This window comes from Opisthorchis viverrini (genome assembly GCF_000715545.1).
Source record: "Opisthorchis viverrini unplaced genomic scaffold opera_v5_278, whole genome shotgun sequence".
NCBI lineage: Eukaryota > Metazoa > Platyhelminthes > Trematoda > Opisthorchiida > Opisthorchiidae > Opisthorchis > Opisthorchis viverrini.
In genome coordinates this window covers 561,937-582,066 of record NW_008751938.1, presented here as the reverse complement: position 1 = coordinate 582,066, position 20,130 = coordinate 561,937, and the positions used below count along the sequence as shown (strand labels likewise).

General features: G+C 45.1%; 1 protein-coding gene across 1 annotated transcript; it reads left to right on the top strand.

Moving 5' to 3' along the window:
- Positions 1-1,490: 1,490 nt before the first annotated feature.
- T265_09496 (hypothetical protein) lies at positions 1,491-19,874 on the top strand (the record flags this gene model as incomplete). The annotated part of the gene is made up of 5 exons (XM_009175578.1): positions 1,491-2,117; positions 8,542-8,713; positions 9,041-9,267; positions 10,937-11,023; positions 19,390-19,874. 5 exons carry the CDS (start codon positions 1,803-1,805, stop codon positions 19,528-19,530), a joined length of 942 nt encoding a protein of 313 aa, XP_009173842.1.
- Between the last annotated feature and the right edge of the window lie 256 nt (positions 19,875-20,130).

Here is a 20,130-nt window from a genome sequence, read left to right as displayed (position 1 = left end):
TTTGTGGTTCGAGCCTTTGCGATTCTCGCACTGATTTCATCAGACACATTTCCGTCAGAGATAATGCAACTACCGAGGTATGTAAAGTTTTCCACCACCTCCAGTAATTCTCATTGAATTGTAAAGGATACGTTCGCAGATTGCGTGTTCTGAAGCATGAATTTGTACTTTGAAGGTGCGAGGTGCATGCCAAAAGATGGTATGATAGTGGTCAATCTATTCAACAGAGCTTGTGCTTCGCTTTGGTCTTCAAAGATGAGGGCGATGTTATCTGCGTACTCCAGATCTACAAGGCTCTCACCAGCAACAATTTGAACACCGGGGTTTTGGAGACCGTCCAGTGTTCGCCTCATTATTTCATCAATTATGAAGTCGAATAAGAATGGAGAGAGTGGACATCCTTGTCTGAAACCACTTTTTGTAGGGAAGCTTTTCGAAAGCTCACCATACACTCTCACCCGCCCTGAAGTGTGTGAATATAGGGATCGGATTATGTTTACAAACTTCTGGGGCATACCCTGTTGAGCAAGTGTAGTTAACAACACTGACCGATCGACAGAATCGAACGCACCGTTGAAGTCAAGGAATACCAAGATTGTTGGTCGTCTACACGTGGCGTTGCTCCAACATCTGATGGAGTGTGAAGATTTGGTCAGCGCAGCCTCTACATAGTCGAAATTCCGCTTGGTTCTCACGAGTCGAGGGTTCGCGTGCCACCAAAAGACGTCGAAGAATCAGCGACGCCAGAAGCCTTGTCACAGCAGGAGTCAAACTTGCACCTCTGTGGTTACTACATTCAATGCGAGTGCCCTTTTGGAAAATGGGCACCACTGTCGATTATCCCCAGTTGTCTGGGACGATCTCTTTCTCCCCAAATAGATCCAAGGCTAGACAAGCACTGGCTGAGAAGTTCACCGCCATCCTCGAAAAGATCAGACGTCTTCAGGACCAGCAGCACGTTGGCACGGTATCTGGATACCGAAAGGGTGCTACAGCTGAATGATTTGATTTTTTAAGCGGACCAAATGGACCTACTCACTTTGTAGTCTACATGAGAATTACTGCTATCGGATGCGTTCAGGGACGGAAGAACCCATTCTACGTTTCTTGCTTACTCTCCGGGCCACTCACTTCTGAAGAGGTTCACCCTGGCTTTCCGTTCAAAAGGTTCGTCTGAGTCTTGGTAGCGTTTTCAGGTGCCCCAAACAGCTGGTTAGCGTCATAGACTTCATGGACATCGTCTTCAGTACCCGTGATCAAAAGTACGAATTTGATGATCTTTTGTTCACTGGGTACCAGTTATATGTATTCATATTCCTTGTAGAATGCTTCACTCTTCACGGCAGCGAAGTAAGCTGCTAAACAAAAAGATGGCATAATCAACTTAGAAGGGACGGGTCCCCTACGTTTCTAGACACTCATCAAATGCGCTTACTAAGACCTCATCTTTACCAAGTATCACTTATCCGTTGACATATCAATATATTTCAGCTTTCCGTCATGTCCATCTGCCGCCAATTATATTCGTTACACAATGCGTTGCGGCAAAGCAGCGCGCTTCGTACCATCCTTCCAAGATCTTTATCTTCTCATGCATTCACCTATCACCCAAGTGAACCTATAGAAAATGCAGGATCGACTGAACAAATGAATCTATTTCAGGCGATCGGAAATGCCATCTCAACGGTCCTAGAAACAAAGCCAAACTCTTGCGTGTTCGGCGAAGACGTTGGGTTCGGTGGTGTTTTCCGTTGTACCGTTGGTCTGAGGGATAAATTTGGCAAGCTTCATTCCCATAAATAATGTACTCTGTCTCTTTCGTTCAAGGACAAGACCGGGTGTTTAACACGCCCTTGTCAGAACAGGGTATTGTGGGATTTGCTATAGGCCTGGCGGCATCCGGTACTGTGGCAATTGCCGAGATTCAGTTCGCCGACTACATTTTCCCGGCTTTTGATCAGATTGTGAACGAGGCCGCCAAGTTTCGATACCGGTCGGGGAACTTATTCGATTGTGGTCGGCTGACCATCCGAGCTCCAGTGGGAGCAGTTGGTCACGGGGCAATATATCATTCACAGAGTCCTGAAGGATTTTTCGCACATGTTCCAGGAATAAAAGTAAGCAGCTGGTAATTCACTTTCACGACACACTACTTATAAGGTGGCTCGACATTTACGGTTTTATCTTTCTCGAGGCGAGGGTCATTGGAAATGCACAATCTTCTAGTTCCAACCTTATGTTCTGATTGGACACTAAATTTTACGCACTTGGCGGAATACACCCATTTGCAAACGATGTCGATACTCACGGGAAACTCAACAAACCCCAGTTGGATCTCTTGTTTATGGTATCCCTCAAATTAATGTGAGGCACAACATCTCATACTTCAGTTGATATGATGTTCGAGATATCGAAGTATGCTTTTTTGGCATAACGCATTACTAGAAGGTTGCTACTAGCTCTGCGGAAACCCACTGCCAGCTTTGCCCTTTCGAATATCGTACCGATTGAAACATGAGGTGACCTTCGTGCTGCGCGTTCAGTAAAAAAAATACCATGAAAGAGAGGTTCAGCCGAATTTTCCGTTAACGGCAAATTAGTTGGCAAATGAGCATCCTTTACCAATCAAATAATGGATACTTTGCGTTGGATGCATACCATTCAGACGCACGTGCTTTCGTATATTTAAGCTACAAGTCGAGGTGAATTAGAAAATGACCACTATATATATATATATATATATATATATATATACGAGGTNTATATATACGAGGTGCATGTGTACGTACTTGCCGTATTTTTTTTTTAACAAATGCTTGTAATATCCATAACAAGATTAATGCATAGTTCCGAATAGTCCTTCATTGCGTTCTGAAATCAATCCAAGAATAATGATCCCATTTTAGGGAGAAAATCTGTGAATATTCTATCTAGAAAGGATTCGACTTCAGGAAGCCTGAGGAGATTTGGGGCTTTCTCCTGAAAGTGAAGCCAGTCTACACCGAGAATTCCGAGAAGCACTGTATAAGTGCTGCATCCTTATTGGGAATCATCAGCAGCGCGCATCTCATGAAAGCGTTCAGCTGTAGCACCCTTCAGGTGCCTAGCTGCCATGCCACCTGAAGGAAGCATGGGGGCTGGGATACTGCCAGGTTGCATCTCATGAAACCACAGAGAGTCTCGAATCCGGGATCTTCCGACTTGTGGTTTCAAAATCTAACCTTTTGGCCACTAGCTCCTGACCAGCAGTGTGATTAATTCAGACTAACCGGAAGGCCGCGAGTCCGAGACTCTCTGGGGGTTTCATAGGGTGCGCGATGCTGACGATTCTCAATAAGGACGAAGCAGCTGTGCAGTGTTTCTCCCTTCATAATATACTGTTGCTTCACTTAGAGGTCTCAACTTTGGAATTTTTGGTTCTGACTGGTTGCTGATTCATTCGGCAATCTGAAGTCAGAATACTTCATCTGAATTCCGATCGAATTTGAGAAGCGTCTGATCATTTCAAAGCTGTTGACTTGAATTTTGGGCGCGAGGTTGTAGTGCAGATTTCGTTGAGTGTCGAGAAGTCCAGTGACGTGGACCTTTTGGTTTTTGCTGGGTCCCACTGATTGATCTCACCGGGGTCATATTCTGAGGTCGGTAACAATAGGGCATTTGTTAACTCACAACATATCTACTAAATCATGCGATCAAACATCTGGGTACATGGCTCGATGCTTGTCATGAATTCGACCTCAGTTGCTGTAAAAGCGTGCGAAGGTTAAGCAATGGTTTTCACCACTGGTGTACTGCTGTTCATGATAGCGATGAAGACGGTTGCAGTTGCTCGTTTCATTCCTTAACCGTTTCTGAACTTAATCGATCTCGTTTGAATTATTTCACTCTGTTGCGAGATTTGCTAGTGCGAAACAGATGTATGTGTCTGTGTGTGTTCGTGTTTTATAACAAGTGCTGCTGCAGTGTTAAAATTCCGTTAGGCTTAATTTGCTTCGTTTTTAGCGATTACATCTCGGGATTCCTTGCTACCTATTTCAGGCTTCTCACCGTCAGTTGTAAGTCGATGCATGTGTACTAAGTCGGGAACGCAAATACTCAAAGAAGCAATATTTTAGATATTTAATTGGTGTTGTACCTGGCACACAAAGTGTGCGAATGAGTATTAAACCTCAGCTCTTTAAAGTTGCTGATTGATATTCTATCCCTTATTGGCTTATTAGTTCGAAGTATCATTTGATCAACTAATATGATAGCAACTTTTGAACTGACCTCACTAAGGCGAAGCCTCGCTACTTGCCTCCGAATGACGTGAAATCTAGTGGGGCTACTAAGTCAGGGGGTGTTATAGACAATGTATCTTCTTCCTGAGTGTAATTCGTTGTCTTCTGATGCTAGGTTGGCGTGATTCACACGGGTAATCCTCCGGGAAGGGGGTTCCTCAGGTGGTCTTTTGGATTAAGTCTTCGGCGTATGGGTAACAATTAATCGTGACTAATGAAAAAAGCTCTTGTGACGTCTCCAGGAGAGTTATGACCCTTCGGAGGATCCCCTCCGGGACGATGTTACATAAAGAAATAATTGTTTTCGCCACATTGAAGTTGCAGTTTATCTGGTCAGTAAGCAATTAGGCTGTGGTGCACTCAAATCATGTGGGAGATTCGGTTATCGGTGGCATTTCTGTGTGCAGCATTTTTACGTGATTTCCGATCGATTTTCCCCTTGTTTGGGATCTTTTTTTAAAGGGATTTAATGGTGCAAAATCGGGGCCAAGGAAAATATTCCTTACACATGGAAATTTCTCTCAGGTCAAACCAATGTTCTAATGGTTTCTGAAAAAAACTTTGGTTGTTGTGAGCTAAAAAATGGTTTGTCGCTACTAGATGGGGTTGCCTGAAAGCACTGGGTAGACCGAAATCTGGTTGTTCTCTAAGCTCACGCATCAAGCAGGGTCTTTTGAAACTCCTACAGGAGTACCTACGTGCTACACTTACAGTTACGTTGCCTGTAATCAGCCAGGAAAAGGGCATGACCATAATTAAAAAAATTCCCAAACCGGCAAAACTTGGATTTAAGGTCCACAATGCAATGTTACAAGCATGTTAAAGAAAAGTTCGCAGTAAGGAGCGTGGCACTGTTTACTAGCTCATAGACAACACAATGTCACCTCGGAATTTCAGACCTAGCAGATCCGAGCGATCACAGATTGGGGACGCATCAACTTCCTATGAAAATGGCCGGCTGGAAACAGCCAGCATCTTCAGGCTGTCAGTTTGGCAAACAGTTCCTGGGCCATGAGCCAAGAGACGTAAAAATTTTCCATACTATTAATCCGGGAATTGATATGCTCGTTGAGTTGAATTAACGGTGTGTGTATGTGTGGGTTGCCAGGATAGACTGAGCAACCGCAGTGTTTGTGGTTTTACTGCACCATTTATCGAGAAGCTACAGTGAAATGCACCGGGCCTGTGAAAGCAGAAGTGAAAAACCGTGACAAGATTTCGACAGCCAATTACTATATCAGGTTATTCGCACTACTTTCAACACATTGTGGGTCGCTGGATGTCATATAAATTATGTTGACGTGATGGTTAGGACCGATTATGGCCTTGTGCCCTATCATGTCAGGTGGTCGCTACAGTGGACTGTTTTTATGGAGGGGCTTAGCTAGTTTACCTGTTCTGATTTTTGAGTTAGGATAAACCATCCGTTGTGGGGTCAGAACATAGAATGATTGGGGATTGCTAAAGTGAATGATCTCTCAGGTAGGTGTTAGCTACTTGCATCAGTGAAGCCTGGCTTATTTGGCCGTTCACCTTATTGACTGGTGGGTCTGGTTCACTCTTCCTGTGCCAACCGATCAGCTAGAACGTCCAAACAATCAGTCATACTTGTTATCCGCTATCGTTGTACATTGCAGTTTTGGCCACTTCGGCATGCGAACAGTTATCAGTCAGCCTTTTCAGTTACTGTTTGGGCTGATATTACAACGATTCGAGCAATTTGAACAAACAATTTTAGAATTGATGGTGACGGCTCATAGGAAGAATAATTTCACAAAACGATAAAACTCCTTCGTGAGTAGTCGTTACTCGAGGAGTCAGACTATAAGTGACCCCGGGATACAGTTTCCGTGATTGAAAGTGCGAGCTAATCATACTGCTGCTCAGCGGCTCGTGGCTGGATGGTTAAGTGTTCAAACTACTCAGCGGGGGGTCGCGAGTTCGAGACTTCTTTGAGTTTCTTCAAATGCGCATTGTTGATTGTTCCCAACTGGAATGAAACAGCTTTACAGCCTGTCAGCCTTTCAGCGCAGGCTGGCTTCACTTACAGGGTGAAGTCTCATTGGAAATTTCAGAATTACTACGGCAGCCACAGGAACATATTACTCGGAGTAGAGCGATGCGACAAAAGCCCTAGGTGAAGCCAGGATCAATAGCCATTAGACCAAGCAGAATAGGAGACAAAAACTGTCCGTGAAGCAAGCAGAGGCCAGCTATCTGGCAAACAGCTGAAAACCATCCTGGGAGGTTTGAGATGTGCAGCGACTGGGCAAAGCAGAGAGCCACCGATCAAGCCATGGACGAGAACGGTCGGTCCAAAGGAACCAAAGATGCGCACAGAAGCGTCTGGACCCATTCCATGCCCAAGGTATCTGTCGGTCCCGAATCCAGGCGAAATATAAACGACCGCATGTAAGAGTCAAAAGTTTGTCCTGTTGCCGGTCTTGTCAACAACAGAAACTCATTTGAAAATAAGAATAGGCGTATTTGAGAGTATCCGCAGTCCAAAGTGGCACGATCAGATTTCCACCACCACTGGATCAGAACTGAGAGATTGACATGGCCGCTCGGAGATCCACGGAGAAAATTAAAAAAAAATTGGTGAAGTAGACTCATCCCAGGATATACAACTGCCCTCCTCTGAACTGTGCACGAAGCTACACAACAGTCGGTCAACCTAACTTCGTTTTGAGTATCCCTACTCTAATCTGGTGCAATCGCTAGACTGCAGGTGAACTTTCAGACGTTTGATTCGGTAGTTCCTCAGCTATAGAAGAACCATATTGTTGTCTATCGACTAAGTTATTGCTTTGCTCATCTCTGTAATTAGTGGCACGTGAGGCAACTGATCTTCGTTCATTTGGTCGTGCGCGTCATCAACTGATGGGTCCTGTTCACTTAGCTTATGCCTACGGATCAGCTGGTGCTTTCATATGCGCTGGTCAGGCACAGACTTCGGAATGCTAAGCTATTGTCGTTTAACGTGAATTCCTGCTTATTTCAACGTTGGAGACGGTCGGCCTTGTTCCAATACTCTCTTGGTGGGCCGTAATATCGGTGGAAAGTTTGGATGGTTATCATAAAGAAAGAGGGTTTTGCCCTGCGGGGGCTATTCAATATTTATAAATCTTCGTTGCGAAATTTTTTCCTGGGTAACCCGGTTTTGATCGATTTAGGAATTCCTTGTGTACGCCGTTTAAATTCAAAAGATGTGTCTCTGGTGGTTTTTGTTCTCCTGGGAACAATTATTTCAGATTTCGTTGTTCTCACTTAAATCGTTCCAAGCCATAAAATTCTAACCATTGTTGGGTAAATTTAATCCACAATAAGTAATTGTTTCATCCTCTTTGAACAGTTCTTGTAGCTGAATGCGATATGATTTTTCTTCCCTCCACTGGCCCTTCACACAACAAGATATCTCTTGGCCTGGGGTTTGACAGCATTCAATACAGACACAAAAATTTAGTCATAATCAAATGTTGACTCTTTCGTACGCAGCTATCTTCTTCAAGAAATACCCCTTTCAAGAACAGGTTTACCCCTCTTACAATGTTATCTGTCAGCCACAATTTAGTACGAATCCTCCCCATATTGTTCTCTTTTCGGGAGGTTACTTTATATGTGCAACTTCAGCATGACGTGTATGCCGTAACAATCGTTCAGCTGTAACACCTTTTCGTCCCCAGCTGCCATGCCACTCGAAAGAAGCACGAGGGCTGGGATACTGCTAGGTTGCCCAAGCTTAGACAGGGGAAGTCGAGAGGTAGAGGTTGGGCTCGACCACGGGTCTTTCCGGTCAGTAAATCCGCACTCTAACCATTGAGCCATCTCGCCCCCATGCCGTAACAAGGTAAAAGCACATTCATTCTTAGAGGTGTTGTATTTCTTCTGCTCCGGCTTTTTGCATTGCATCCCAATATATGGAGTTGTTGGTGAATCTATCCTCCTAGTATGTTTATTCTCGTTACCGATCGTTCACTGGAAGCATTGACCGGAGCCAGCTAGTATAGACACCTTCATCTGTCCTCTGTGTCATCCTCGCGGGTCGTAGCAACGTCCAACCTTTATCATCATGCTACGTTAGTCCTATTTTCTGACGAGAGGAAGTGTTATCTAACCACGGATGTCACGTGTTTCATTTTTCAATTTGTTATTTTTCAAGAATTATTCATTTTCGTCTACTGGGTGCAATTTACCACTCACATTGTCCCATCAATGCAAGCTGTGATAAAGAATTCACCAACTTCTTTTCTTTGCAAAGGTTGTTTTTCCACGTGGTCCAGTCCAAGCAAAGGGACTTCTTCTGGCCTGTGCGGAAGATCCAAATCCCTGTATTTTCTTCGAACCGAAAATACTCTATCGAGCTGCGCAAGAAGAGGTGCCCCTGAAACATTACACGATTCCGCTGGGAACCGCCGAAGTCGTTCGTGAAGGTAATCTCTCGCAGTGTAATGGAAAACCCTGTCCCTAGTGAAGGCATCATTAGTAGTAACTCATTTGATCTAATGTATTTCGAATTTTTAGCGATAAGGTGCTTAGCTGAAGTACGGTCCGCTGAATTCAAGCCACAAGAAACTAGCCGCGCAGGAGTGTTGCATCACTGTAGGATAGAACTTCATACTTACAGACTTTTATGATGAATTCGCTAGTTTAGAGAAACAATTCTTGTGAATTTCATGTTCCGTTATCTTTGCTCAACGTTACGACACGCCGATATCCTTTATTTCGTCCCCTGACAAATAGAACCAGTCTCACTATAGCCGAAGTATGGTTGGTCATTGTACGTGACGCGGTGGCCTGCTTTCTCTGTGCACTTTTGACCGTTACGTTCACTTCCTCCGTAGGCAACGATGTCACACTGATCGCTTGGGGCACGCAAGTTCACGTGATGCTTGATACAGCAGCCGCTGCAGCTGAGTTAGGGGTGTCTTGTGAGGTGATTGACTTGCGTACAATCGTTCCTTGGGATGAAGAAACGATTTACAAGGTCAGTTCAATCTGGTTTGTCTATAGTTGTGAACGGAAAACTGCATACGTCTTTCTTGTCAGCCTACTGTGTCAGAGGCGTGATTTTTTATCGGAACTTTTTGACGGTGGTCTTGCCTTACTGTATGTGAAATATTCAGATTCTTTGTCATCATTGTGAATATCAATACACCAGTAGTAGAAAATGATACTACGATACCGTACGACCATTGAGAAAGGAGGCCCTAATGGGGAAAGGAAAGAAAGGGGAGGGATGGGAACTAAACTGAAAAAGTTGTATGCTATATGGCCTGTCTGCCTCTACCGGTGCGTAGAGTAAGTGGCTTGGCGAGAATCGGATCATACTTCCCCAACAGCTGTTCCGGAATTCGGTGCTCGATATGAATGGTTAGTTGTCAGTACACCATATAGGGAGGCGTTCACCATTGTCGGAATCAGACGGTCCCCTAGGTTTCTCTTGTTCGCCTCTAATAGATCAATATGAGGTTTCATATCTGCAGCTAGTATCTGTGTGCTGCGTGAAGACGTTCATTGAGCTGGAACTAGAATCCAACCCTCAGGAATCCAACCTCTCAACCTGTTCAGATGTAAAAATTCGGATGGGTCCGGCGTGCGCTGGTGGAGTAGTGGCAACACACTCGCCTCGCATGTAAGATAAGAGGAGTTCAAAACCCGGCACGGCTATCGAATATGCACTACAGATGAGCGGAACTCGAGTCCAGTGCTTCCTCCTTTGGTGTGGACTCATCAAAAAAATTGTGCCAGGACAGGAGAACGATTGTTCAAACCAGAGTCATGTGAGTGTGCATTCAACAACATCCCGCAACCATCAACACCTGAAATAGACTTGTGTGCTCCGGACTTCTTTTACCCGATTCAAATGTGTCTCCGAGTCCTACGGCTCAAAGTTTAAAGTTAACCGATATCCTGTCGACCATTCAACAATCGAACCACATGCAGTATCGATGCCCTCAAGTAAACGAACGAAGAAGAAGCGAACACTAAGTGGTGTTCGGAGAATTCCGTAGTCTGATCTCAAAAACTAACAAACGTCGATTTCGAGGATGCTAACTGTGTGGACTAGTGCTGATTTCTGACCAGGTTGTAATAGCGGCCGAACACTATAGGCTGTACTCCTGAGTGATGTGTCAGAATTGCGTATAAGATTATTGATGAGCGTTGTTTCCCTAGCGGTGATGTTAGTTATTCCCTTTCATGGCTTTGATTGTTGCAGTGTGTACTGGACCAGTGTTAGTAACTATACGAAATCGAATGGAAGGCATAAAATGAGGTTGTTTAGGTAAGTTAGAGAGTGTAGTGCGGGAATGTGAATAGTTGATTACTAGCACGCCATAGGGGCAGGCGTTGTCGGAATCGGAATGCCTCATAGGTTTCTCTTGTTTACCCCTAATAGACAACTATGAGCACTCTTGGCTGTAACTAGTATCTTGATATTTAATCTGCGTGCTGTATGAAGAGGCTCACTGAGCTAATGGTGGGGGGGGCTTTGAGGGAGCAGCCTCGTTAAGGAAAGTTTTAACACTCCCTGTCGTTATCGACAGCACAAAACATTAGTCTTCAACTTTGATGCTTCGCTAGCGTACATCCATACTATAGTTGAACACCACTCTGTGACACATTTCCACTTCCTCTTCTTTCAAAAACCTTAGTCTGTTCGTAAAACCGGCCGCTGTGTGATCGCTCACGAAGCTCCATTATCTTCCGGATTCGGTGCCGAGCTGTCCGCGTCCATTCAAGTATGTTGCTCGATGTGTAGTTCCGCTTTGTTTCTTTTCAGATATCCTCAGGGCTTTGTCAGCAAGCAATGATGGGTATCGACGTTATTTCGTCACAGCCGGTTTGTTCAAGTATGCTACAGGAACATACTAGGTGTGGATAGTTTAGCCGGGGATCATAAAGGTGAGACAGTGCAGGGAGAAAATGTTCGACTCACCAGATTGTCTCAGTTGCTCCTCCGAATACCGTCCCAGGCATCAAAATTACCCTGTATGAGAATAGGCAAAATTCAAGTTCCTGTCGTGACAGAAGTTCATCTACAATATGTGTTCTGTCTAAAAGCACCGTATGCATTCCAATGCACCTACGTCTTAAATGTTATTCTGTGGTCATTCGTTATCTTCATCATTGACAGCAATATATCAGTGAAAGGAAGAAGGCCTTCGTTGTGGAGTTGTTTATTAGGGAAACACCAACTGAACCGTTGCAGACTATTGGACAGGAAGGCAAGACTCTCATTCCCATCTTGTTCACAAAACTGAACATCCATCTTCTCCTTGAACGCGTCTTCCTAAACTTTCCTGGATATTCATTAACTGCTATTCGAATGCACGAAAATGCTACAAAGTGACTTCACAAACTTCGTAATAGATCTCACTTTTCAAGAGACGCGAAGCGGATTTACGAGAGAACATACTACTCGCATACTCTTATCAGTAGTATCCACCGTTACACCAGTAACACTTACTGGTGCTTAACTACCATGTACCCATGAGGGGAGAATACAAAGAGAAGGGAAAAGTGGGAGCTTTTGTGCGAAGACATTCTGTGTCCATAAAGAAAACGCTTACGAATAAGGGGTCATCAACGGGATCAAATCAGCGTCGTTTGCGAACCTTGTCCGACGTGAGCCCAGGGCACAACAACAGGCGAACATTAGCAATAGAGTTCTGCTAGAAAATGACGGCATTTGCCCCACTAGCTTCGGTTGTGTGCCATGTCCCGCAGAGTTTCCAACCACGTGCAAGCAGCAACACGTGGGCCTCGGCCAGGAAGGCACGAAGATCCCAAAGCACTCATTTTGACAGTAACCGCTGTCATTTCACGTGGCGTCCCCCGCGAACCTTTCACCAACATTCGATTGGAATAGAAAACCGCTTTCTTCGACCGATGGTAGTCGGCCATAGGTGGCACATGTTCCAGGCACCTCAACCTAGTAAGTTTAATATGCTACTCTAACGGATCGGGTTCACTACCAAGTGCCCGCTTACGCACCGTTTCGTTGCACACTCGCTGCAGTCAGTTTAATCTTGCTATGCAGCGAACGCACCGGTGGTCAAACACTTGAAGACGCATAAGGTACTCGGATCAGGGGGGGGGGCAAGTTTCACAGGTATAGAATGAGAGTATACACACGTAGCTAAACTACCGTTAGCTATTCTATCGCTTGATGGGAACACTACGGGTCCTCAAACATCCTCTGCCGCAAAGGTGATAGTCTCCATTTTAAACTCTAGCGAAAGGATTGGGGAGAGTGACAGTTCGTGACATGGCATCTCGAAAGGAAAGTGGTACAGTGTCACTGAGTGCTGTAAGACCTTAGCTCTTCCCTAGCTGGAGTACGCATGATTCTCCTTACATATAGCTGCAAACTTAACGGGACGGCACGTAACCGACTCCAATGGCGAGGATGCCGTCACACTTTAGTTGGACGATCTAACTAAACTGTTTGATTTTGCGTGCAATGGTTGGCAATTCTTATAAGAACGCTAGCTTGATACCGCTGTTCAGATGTGTTTACCTCAATACCCTTAGGATTAGTAAGCACTTCATTTTTTTGCGAGGGTGGGTGGACACAGGGCCTCGATGGAGTTGTAGCCAACCCTGTTAGTTTTTCCACCAGATTTTGTTCTTCGATTTACTTCTGGTGTGTTGCTGCTCAAGACAGTGTTGATGGTAATGTTGCTTATCCGCATTTATTAGGAGAATACTTCTCCTTCCATGTACATGGCCAACTTGTCGCCAACGTGTTAATTGACTTTTCGGCGATTACTACTAATTTCACCTTATTTGTGACGTATTAAAATGGGAAGGTCTTCGTGAGAGTCGGTTGAAGCACACTCATTCTGACTCCTCGCATTCTTCACTCAGTAGGGCAAGAACTGAACGCATCTTATAAACATTCCAATAGGTGAATCTGAACGGCTCACCTATTTGTGTATCAAGCTGTAGTGTGGGCTGTTTTGTTGTATGGCTGTGAGACTTGGCCTGCTCGAGCAGCGGAACTGAGACGTCTTCAGGTGTTCGACAATCGTTGTCTCAGAACCATAGCTCGTGTGGATTGGTGTCGGCGAATCCGTAACAAGACAATCAGAAAGCGAGTTTTCGGTTGTGCAACGAGTAATTCCATTGAAGAATGTATCCAGCCCCAGAAACTGCGTTGGTTGGGACATGTGATGCATAAGCTCAACCATCATTTGCCGAAGAAAGTGCTTGTTTTCCATGCCCAACTTGGGCAGAGGAGTATGAAGGAGATTACGAAACGTTTGGGTGCTGTCGGTGCTATCCGCCTTCCAGGATGGAGACCGCGTGATCCCCACTGTACCCGGTTGTAGACACTGGAATATATGGCTTCCAAACGATGTCAGCGGTGTTCTTGTTGTCGGTTTCTATCCACATTGTTTGAATGAGTGTTTGGAGGTATAGGCACCTCGGATTGATTGTCGTAAGCTAGCACTAAGTCACACGATGCCTTGTTTCCTGGGGATACAATAAACGGAGTTAAATTGGGATTATTTCAGAAAACAGTCAGGTTTCTTGCACCGATTATTGATGTAGAAAAGATGGAGAGATGAGATAATTCCCCTAACTTAGTCGTACTGTTCTCCGACTGAGTCCTAGGTATCGCGACGGAGACCACGATATTCCCCATGCATTTATAGCCAACCATTTCAACTACTCATTAATGGTTAGTAGCCGAATAAAATGGCGATCGTAGTATGACCATCATCGGAACAAAGCCGATCAGTGTCCATCCGTCGGTACAACCATAACTATGGGTAATCACCATACTGAATTATCAATGTATATATGGGTTGGCTAAGGGAAGCTCAATAAATGGAACTGGTGGCACCGATTGGAAATAGTCGGCCTTATTTGCGACGGCGTGCCAAGAAAGCCACCGGTCCTTGAAGGCACTACAGAGCAAGATGGCACAAAATCCACTCCAAGCCCTGATTCATGCTCCGGTGGCCGAAGACTTCCAAGAACAATTTAGCTGACCTGAGGTGTCCAGCATGACAATCAACGCACTAACAGCCTCACACTAGAACGTGAACTGTTTCGTCCCAATAGAAGCTGAGATCAAAAACGAGGTCCAACTACCGAAGCTAAACAAAGCACCAGCTTTCCACTCTCTTCTTTTTACCATGTTTGCGAATAGAGGCAGTGAACTAGTTCGCAGTCTGATAAATTTCACGTAGAGCATTGGGATGATGATCGGCAGATATCTGACGTCGCTTCTTTTTTCAAAAGCGTTAGATGTGAGTGTGAGAATAGTCGGGTATCGGTTTAGTCACCATCGCCTCTATGTAGGCTTACTAGCGAGAGACAGTTGTGGGAACTAAGCCGGATTCCACCCATATTGTGGATGAATTGACCACAGTTTCACCTTACGATAACTTCTCGAGCACCGCCACACAAACAGAAGGCCAACGACTGTTGTCTGCTTTGACCTGAAGACAGTATTGGACTCAGCCGATTTCGTTACTTTGTGATGATGTTTCTTCTCCATCATTTTCGTCAAACCTTTCCACTCGGTATACTCCAACATCCGTGAGTTTACGGAAAGTACTCTTCTGAATTCATCGCCAAAAGTGGTGTACGTCAGGACAGGGTTTTGTCACCTTTTTCCCTTAAGTCCGTGACCGGATAAACATTCCCTATGTCTTCTGCCTTTGTTGTGAAGCTTCTCCCCGTGGAAGACTCTAAAGACTTGGAGTAGGCGGAAGATATTGCGTTACTTGGTTCAGATTCTATCTAGATACATAGTGCATTCAATAACCCCAGTAATGCCCATATGCGTTTTGTTGTATGCTTTGCACCCTCACAGTGCAAAGTGCTATTACAAGACTGCGAGTGCGCCACCAAAGCTGGGCATGGAATCAGGACCACTAGAGACAATGGACAGATTTGCCTGCATGGGTAGGTGCATCGCGTCGGATGGCAGCATTGCTGGCCAGTCGCTAAAGCCTGTTATGCATTCCTTCAAATTAGGCCCGTTTGGAGTCAGTGACATTAACTTGTCGGTGGGAGACAAGGTCTATGACGCGGCAGTGTCCACTGTTAATGTATGGTTGTGGGGCTGTGCTTTGAAGATATGAACATTGTCGGTGTCTTCGGGACATTGTGAATCTATCATGGAAACACCGAATTAGCAATACTGAGGCCTTTTTTGACAGTAAATCACTTGTTTGACCAATTGGTGAGTTTATTCGGCTGCATCAGCTACACTGGATCAGGCATGTGCTCTTTATTCTGATGATCGATTGCCTCACTGTGCCCTGTTTGCTGAGGTAGGTTTTGGCTGGAAGATAAGCAAGTTGGACGGCCCGAAGTTGGAACATGAGAAACAGCAAAATGTCCGGGCTACACTAGTTCATGTCGGCTTCAGGATTGGGGTATCAGAGACCTACCACATCAGTAGTTGAAGTTACTTACCGCCATGGCGATGTGATGCAAAAAGTGGTGCTACTGTATCCATTCTCTCGTTCTTACTCATTAATCCGCCACTTTTCTCCTTTTGTTTCAAATGGTCTTCCGTATACCCTCTTTCCCACACTACCTGCTGCGGCCATAAGCTGCGACCACCTGAACCACCGTACGTGTGCACATGGTTCACGAAGTGAACTGAATCCGAAATAAGATTTTGTGACAACATGGTCGGCGCTACGTTGAAATCAGTAATGAGCGCTTTTTCGGCAGAGAGCTGTAGACGCAGTACTTACATTTCCAGAGGTATACATCACTATTAATGCTAATGTACTTGCCATTTCTCGTGCACCACCCTGGTGTTATATTGCGCTAATCGATTCACTTTTGAAGGGTCAGATTTATAAGAGTTGGACTGACATTGCCCTCAACGAGCATACACCGAACACTTCGGGCTAGTTACTCCAGCTGCATCCTTACTTTTAAGCAGCAGAATCTGACAAGATCACCGTTGCTTCATTGTCAGTGTATTGAGACGAACTCCTGTAACGAAAAGAAGAAAATTGGATAGGGAGATGGGAATAGTGCTGGACTGCCACAAACACTTGAAGTATGTGGATCTCCAACACTCAGTCAAACACTCCAAATAGTGGCTGATAGCATGAATGTCGCTAACATCAGTCAAGCACAGGGAAGCCTATACCTGGGAAATGGACAATCCCCAGACTTTTCGCAACACTTTCTATCCGTTTTTCCAGATCGTATCTCCGTCTTTATGTACGGGATAGACGGTAACACGGCATGCTTGCATATGGGCAAGCAATCTTAGTTTGCAATTCTGAGTGCATCCGTCAAGTGAAATGTCTATCGCCTCATCAAACACTGGTTCTCTGGACTTCATATTGAGTGCTGCACAGAGACTCTATGTGAGCAGCACATAAGTGTTGCAGGTTTTCGTCCCAGTCCGTGTGTCTGCACTGTAGCCCGGGACGGCCACCCTCACTGAACCTGAGCAGCACTGAGTCTGTTTACTTGCGTGCTCATTTTTCCGACAACCACAACATTACATGAGCCTTTAACCTCCTGTAATAAGGCGCCTGTCTTTGAAAGTGCAGACCTGAATAGATACGCTAGACACATATCGATCGCCAGTGCATTTACCGGATGCTTCCACCACATTCAGACGGCTGTTAACAGGTAGTTAGTCAAACGGATCTTTTCTATTGATGGCTTAAGGCGGTATGAACACTGACAGAACCAGTCTTGGTGGGGGTTCTTTATCGTCAGATTTGCGCAGCTGGAAGCGAGAAAATACCGGTGGGGAGGTCAGTTCAACAATCGTAGTTGGGTCTTAGATCTACGTTTTAGGTAGACATCACACATCAGTAGAAGGCTCTCCATCGTGCAAGCAAGAAAAGTTCGCCGTTAAGCTTCTTTATGAATGCGAATTGTAAACACAGCCGGATAAACTGATTTCGAACTATCTGCTTCGGTGGTAGCCGAGGTACGCCTAGACGTCGCAGAGTAAGGGGCTGTCAGTTCTCAAAGATGAGCCTACGAAGAGCTCGCTATCGATGGGGTAAGGTCTCGTTAAAGACACTGGAGAAGCATCAACAGTAGCCTGTTCTCGTTAACCCAGCCTGCTGTATGTGGCATGCATGTAAGCAAGTTCCGATATCGATTTGGCCTAGCATTACTTGTAGTTGTGCTGTCTATGGTCGCACTTGGGTGGACGGTTATTGTCCTCAACTAAAGCATTAGGCCAAAAATCTACGCGCAAGACAGCGACGTTTGACGTAATACCACCAGAGCGGCGTAAAATTCTTAGGAAGCCAATCCTGAAAAACGTTCTATTCGGAGACTGTGTTAGTCGGTCGTCTTCCCACTGAGCAACTTGGTATTCGAGGCTCTGCGGTTGCCATACGTACATCTCCCAGTATAGCTCAGTGGATTATGGAGGTACATAAACTGTCACACCACCCCAAGGTCCAGTCATTTCGTGACGGCCTAACTTTTAACGACCAAGGGCAGTCTGTTTTAGAGGTCAAAATACTGCCCTTCACACTCGATCGTCAGGTACTATGGAAACCTGCCGATCAGATATATTCCATCTGTATTACAGTAATCTCCCATCGAGAAACTGCCATGAGAAGCTTTCCCTTTTGTTGGGGGATCGGTCACCGTATCGTCCATCCTGGAAACAATGAGACAACTCTTATGTGAACTCCTACGTACACACGAAGCTGTTGTAGTCAGTACTAATAGATAAGCTTATCTTCCAAATACCTTTCTCCTATAAGTTGGTTTTTGGTTATGCCACTTGAGCTCCCTTTAGACGCCGTGAATAGTCTAATAGGGGAAATACTGTCGGCGTGTCAGCTCACAGATGGAAATCCGTGAAAATGGAATTAAATGGAGACCCCTGATCGAGTCACACCAAGAGTAAATGCCCCTAACTGACGTGGCCCAAACTGACAGTTGACCTTGTATCAGATTCAATGTTCCGTTGTATAAACTGCAGTTGTGTCAGACAAGTCATGCTGTCCAACCTCTAACTTTGATACACCATCAACCCTCACCATTCTCTCTCATTTAGATAAACGAAGTAGCTGAAATCAGTATACTGTTGGCACCTTACCTGTGGTTGGGCGGCCTAAATGAAATGATCTGTTTTACTCCAATACAGGCGATATTGCTCTTCTCAGTTCAGATTCTTCGAAGTTGTGAATCACTCTAAATGACCAAAGTAGGTCTGCCGGACGACTTGGTCTGCGCGTCAAACCTGCAAAGTGTAAAGTGCTGCTACAAGACTGAGTGGGATGAAGCAAACCACATGCTTGCAATCGACGTTGTAGATAAATTTGTTTACCTGGACAGTTGTGCAAGTTCCGGTGGACTGGCTGGAGACGAGATTACTTCTCGTAATTGGAAGACCGGGACAGCCTTTGTGGATGTCCGATATCTATGACGCCGACGTGACGTCAGTTTGTCTGTCGAGCGTAGAATTTATACTGCGGCAGTGTAGGGATTAGAAATGTGGCCCCTACACGCAGAAGACATAAAACAACTGTCATCGTTTGACCATCGCTGTGTCCGAATCATTGGTCGGGTTTGGTAGGAACATCGGATTAGCAATGCTGAGGTACGCCGGATCGTTTTAGGAGGAAAGAGCTTTCCCACGATTAGCGAATTACTCGCGCTTCATAGGCTATGCTGGTTAGGACATGTACTCCACACACCAGCCCTGTGCTGAGTAGAAGTAACCGAGAAGTGAACAGTGCATGACTTGGCAACGAACTATGAAAACACTAAACATTAAGCTGAATTGGATCGACAATTGCCGCCTCTGTGGATGCGAACCTTGGCACTCAACTCAACAATGGTTAATTAGGGTGGCAGACAGTTGTTGACGTTCATGTACCATGTTCTCCAATGCTGCCGAGTTTCCGGACTGACTGAACATGCCATTGACTCCAAGGTTTGGCTGTATATCCCACGCTCTCACTTTCAGGTGATCGAGACTGCAGCAGCTGGAACCAAGTGCTCATGGTACATGGTTTTTAGCTGATAAACTGAAGTGAACTGTTTTAGTTCAGTGGATTCGTGACCCAGTTGTACTTTCTTAAAGACAATTTGTTTTCACTATGTAACCGGCTGTACTCTTATTTTTTCTCAGGAAAACTGTTTTCTCAACTTGGAAGCACCAATTGTTCGAGTCGCGGGTGCTGACACTCCGTTTCCACATATTTTTGAGGTGTTCTACCTGCCAGATCGTCTACGGTGTTTGGATGCCATCAAACACGTGGTGAATTTTTGATACGTCAACTCCAATCAACACAATTTTGCGATCCTATCTATCGTTTCCAAATTCTACCCGCGGCGGTTGGCCTTTTAGCATTGTCGCTGCGGACGATTGGTCTCCACACCCCCGGTTCTCAATTACACCTGAAAACAATGTCTATATGCCTTTGTATTCTTCCTGCTTGTTATTTTTCTAGACATATTTTTTGATTTCCTTGACTTTGCTCCCGAGTTAAACTTTAACCGGCACATTTCGTTGAATTCGCTCTTTGTGGGATGGCTGAATGTACGGAATTCGATGGTCCCGATTTATTCTGATTACGTTTCCGAAAACTCAAATCCATTCCTCTGCTTGCTGACATGGTCTTTTTATCCGGTACCTGTCGAAAGCCTGGAGTCTGGTGTCCCTGCCAGTCCTAATTATTAGTTGGATTCATTTCTAACTTAAGTTTGTCCTTCGGTGTACTAGTGGAACTCCTAAACCTATGATCGGGTGATGAACTAGTTCTTTCGGTACATCCACGCGCGGACCACGTCTTCTGGCGTTTCCTTTGTGTGTGGTAACGCAACCAATGTGGAGTTCAGAGTTTTCTTTCACGAACCTTCAGGAATGGGG